This window comes from Pediculus humanus, genomic scaffold, assembly GCF_000006295.1.
Source record: "Pediculus humanus corporis 1103172108286 genomic scaffold, whole genome shotgun sequence".
In the NCBI taxonomy this organism is placed as follows: Eukaryota; Metazoa; Arthropoda; class Insecta; order Psocodea; family Pediculidae; genus Pediculus; species Pediculus humanus.
In genome coordinates, this window is record NW_002987855.1 from 51,299 (window position 1) to 53,776 (window position 2,478).

At 24.6% G+C, this 2,478-nt stretch overlaps 1 protein-coding gene across 1 annotated transcript in view; it reads right to left on the bottom strand.

Annotated features, from left to right (window-relative positions):
• The window catches only part of Phum_PHUM527890 (uncharacterized protein), a gene marked incomplete at both ends in the record, with an annotated part of 2,202 nt that extends 305 nt beyond the window's left edge, over positions 1–1,897 (bottom strand). Inside the window, 8 exons of the mRNA XM_002431376.1 lie at positions 71–193; positions 322–454; positions 536–669; positions 805–941; positions 1,024–1,221; positions 1,298–1,448; positions 1,553–1,684; positions 1,769–1,897. Of these exons, the coding sequence (XP_002431421.1) occupies positions 71–193; positions 322–454; positions 536–669; positions 805–941; positions 1,024–1,221; positions 1,298–1,448; positions 1,553–1,684; positions 1,769–1,897 (1,137 nt within the window). The remainder of the gene's footprint in view (positions 1–70; positions 194–321; positions 455–535; positions 670–804; positions 942–1,023; positions 1,222–1,297; positions 1,449–1,552; positions 1,685–1,768) is intronic.
• Between the last annotated feature and the right edge of the window lie 581 nt (positions 1,898–2,478).

The window sequence follows — 2,478 nt, forward strand, 5'->3', positions numbered from 1 at the left end:
TGCAGTTTTTCTTTAGATAAATGAAGGAAATCAGAAGTTTTTCTTCGGTATTGTTGTAAAAAAATTTGACTGCGTCGCTTATTATATCAATGGCGCCAATAATTGACAAACCTAAAAGAAAACCAACCGTTCCACCTATTTCTCCTAAAAAGTCGCTCCAGTTATAAGAATATCTTTCTTCTAATGTAATGACCTTTAAAAAAATTATATAAATTATTTATATTATACAATATATATTGTTTCATTAACAACAAATTTTTTATTAATTTCAGGCAAACAATACAGTTAATTAAACATTTCACCATTTTGTATTTACTTAACTGTTTTTGATGAGAAATAAATGATGGCTGTGCTACTTAGTTTTCTTTCTTCAGGACAAGGTGTTCTCTTAACAACAAATAATTTATAATGAGTAGTTTTACAATTTTTTTTGCAACAATTTTTATATTTGATTCTAAAAAAAAAAGTAACAATTTTTTAAACAAACTTGCATTAATGATACAATTATCAAACAAATTAATTTTTTTCATCATACCCAAAAGCTGCTTTTAACAAAGTTCTCATTTCTTCATAATTATTGCAAAGTCTTTTATCTAAATTAGGAAACCATGGTCCTGTACAAGGCACATTTGGCTTTATATCTTCATTAATAGTACAATTTTCTTCACACTATAATTAGTAATATTTGAAATTAATTTTTTTCTTTTTTTTATACGTTATATTTGATTAAAGGACTCAATAAAAGGATTTCAAGGATTTCAAATGTAAAGGACTTAATAAAATTATGTCAATTACAAATCATACCTCAGTTACACTATAATTTTCTTCATCTGAACAATTTCTTAAAACATTAAATTGATAGGCATCAATGCTAACTTCAGTGATTTCACCAACTGGGACAAAAACATGATCCTGTCTGCTTGACATTAAATTTATATTTTCTGTTTTTTTAATGAGTAATATATAAATATTTTATTTTGCATTAAAAGAAACATAATACCTGAAATATAAATAAATATATACCTGAAAATTTTTCTCTAGGTTCGTGTATGTAAATTTTCCAACCAGGCTCTTCGTCGACCAGTGGTTTATAATCTTGCAAATCGTGTGTTAAGAATAAACTATATCCAGATCTTCTACCAACTGATTGTACTGGAAAAATTGGTTTTATGGTGTGACACATTCCATTTTTCAAATGTAAAGAACTGGTAATGTTAACATCTAAAAATTATAATTCAAAGTTTGTGTTTTAACATGATTTAAAAAAACTTAAAAACAATTTAATTTTTTTTTTTACTTTTTCTATCCAATCCACAGCTGGACAAAACGCTTTGATCATAAACGGCTTCATTCCAAAAATCACTGATGTTGTATATATCGTAGGGATAATTTTTCCAAAAAGATGAATATGGAAACGATCCAATGTGATCAACAGGAAAATTAAATTTCTACAATAAAAAGGTAAAAAAAAAAAAAAAAAAAAACATACTTACTATTATTATTTATTCTTTCTCTAATTAATTCTATTTAAAATACTACCGGAAATACAAACCGGAAATACTTCTTTATTGTAAGGAGGTTCTCTACATATAGTAACTGCCGGATAAAATAATGAATCGTTTAATGATAAAATCGAATGACTTGTTATCGGTGGATTTTTTAATTTATAACAACATTCTACTAACTAAAAATAATAATAATAATACAAAACTTAACAAATAGCAAAAAAATTTTCAAAAATTTTTCCTTGGAAAATATTTTTCTGTACCTGAATGTATACAATTAACAAACATATTCCAACGACTACCCATTTAATCCAATCTTGAAATCTTTGTTGAAAAAGCCATTCTTGAATTTTTTTCCAAATTCGATTTGTTTTAGATGGTATCTGAACCATAGCGTGGTTATTATCAATATGATTTAATATTTGCCCAAGTGATACCTTTTAAAAAGAATTATTATTGCTTTTTCTCCCCCCCCCATACCCCATACCCCCCTTCATAATTTACGATGTTTTTATCTTATTATTGCTTTATAATCAAACATTTTCCTTTTATATTATCACCTTTTTTTTTTTTTTAATATTTTCTGTTTTTGACATGTTAAAAATTTATTTTCTTGTCTTCTTTTTTTCCTTTTTTTTTTTTTTATTAAAATCATAAAAATTGTTTTTCTTTTTTTCTTTCTTTTTTATTTTATTTTAAATTTAAAAATTTATTTTGCTAAGTTTTTCTTTTTTTCTGTTCTAATGGAGGGGAAAAACTAAAAATGGTTTAAAGCATTTTAATAATAAATTGACAACAACAAAAAAAAAAAAAAGCATTTTTTATTGTAAACAAAAAATTTATTTATTTTATCGGCGATTTAACTTTACTTTTTACCCTTTTGAAAAAGATAAAAGTTATTTAATTTTTTTTTTTTTTCTACTTAAAATGGTAAAGTGCACCGAAAGAAAAACAAACAATTCTTATGGAGATT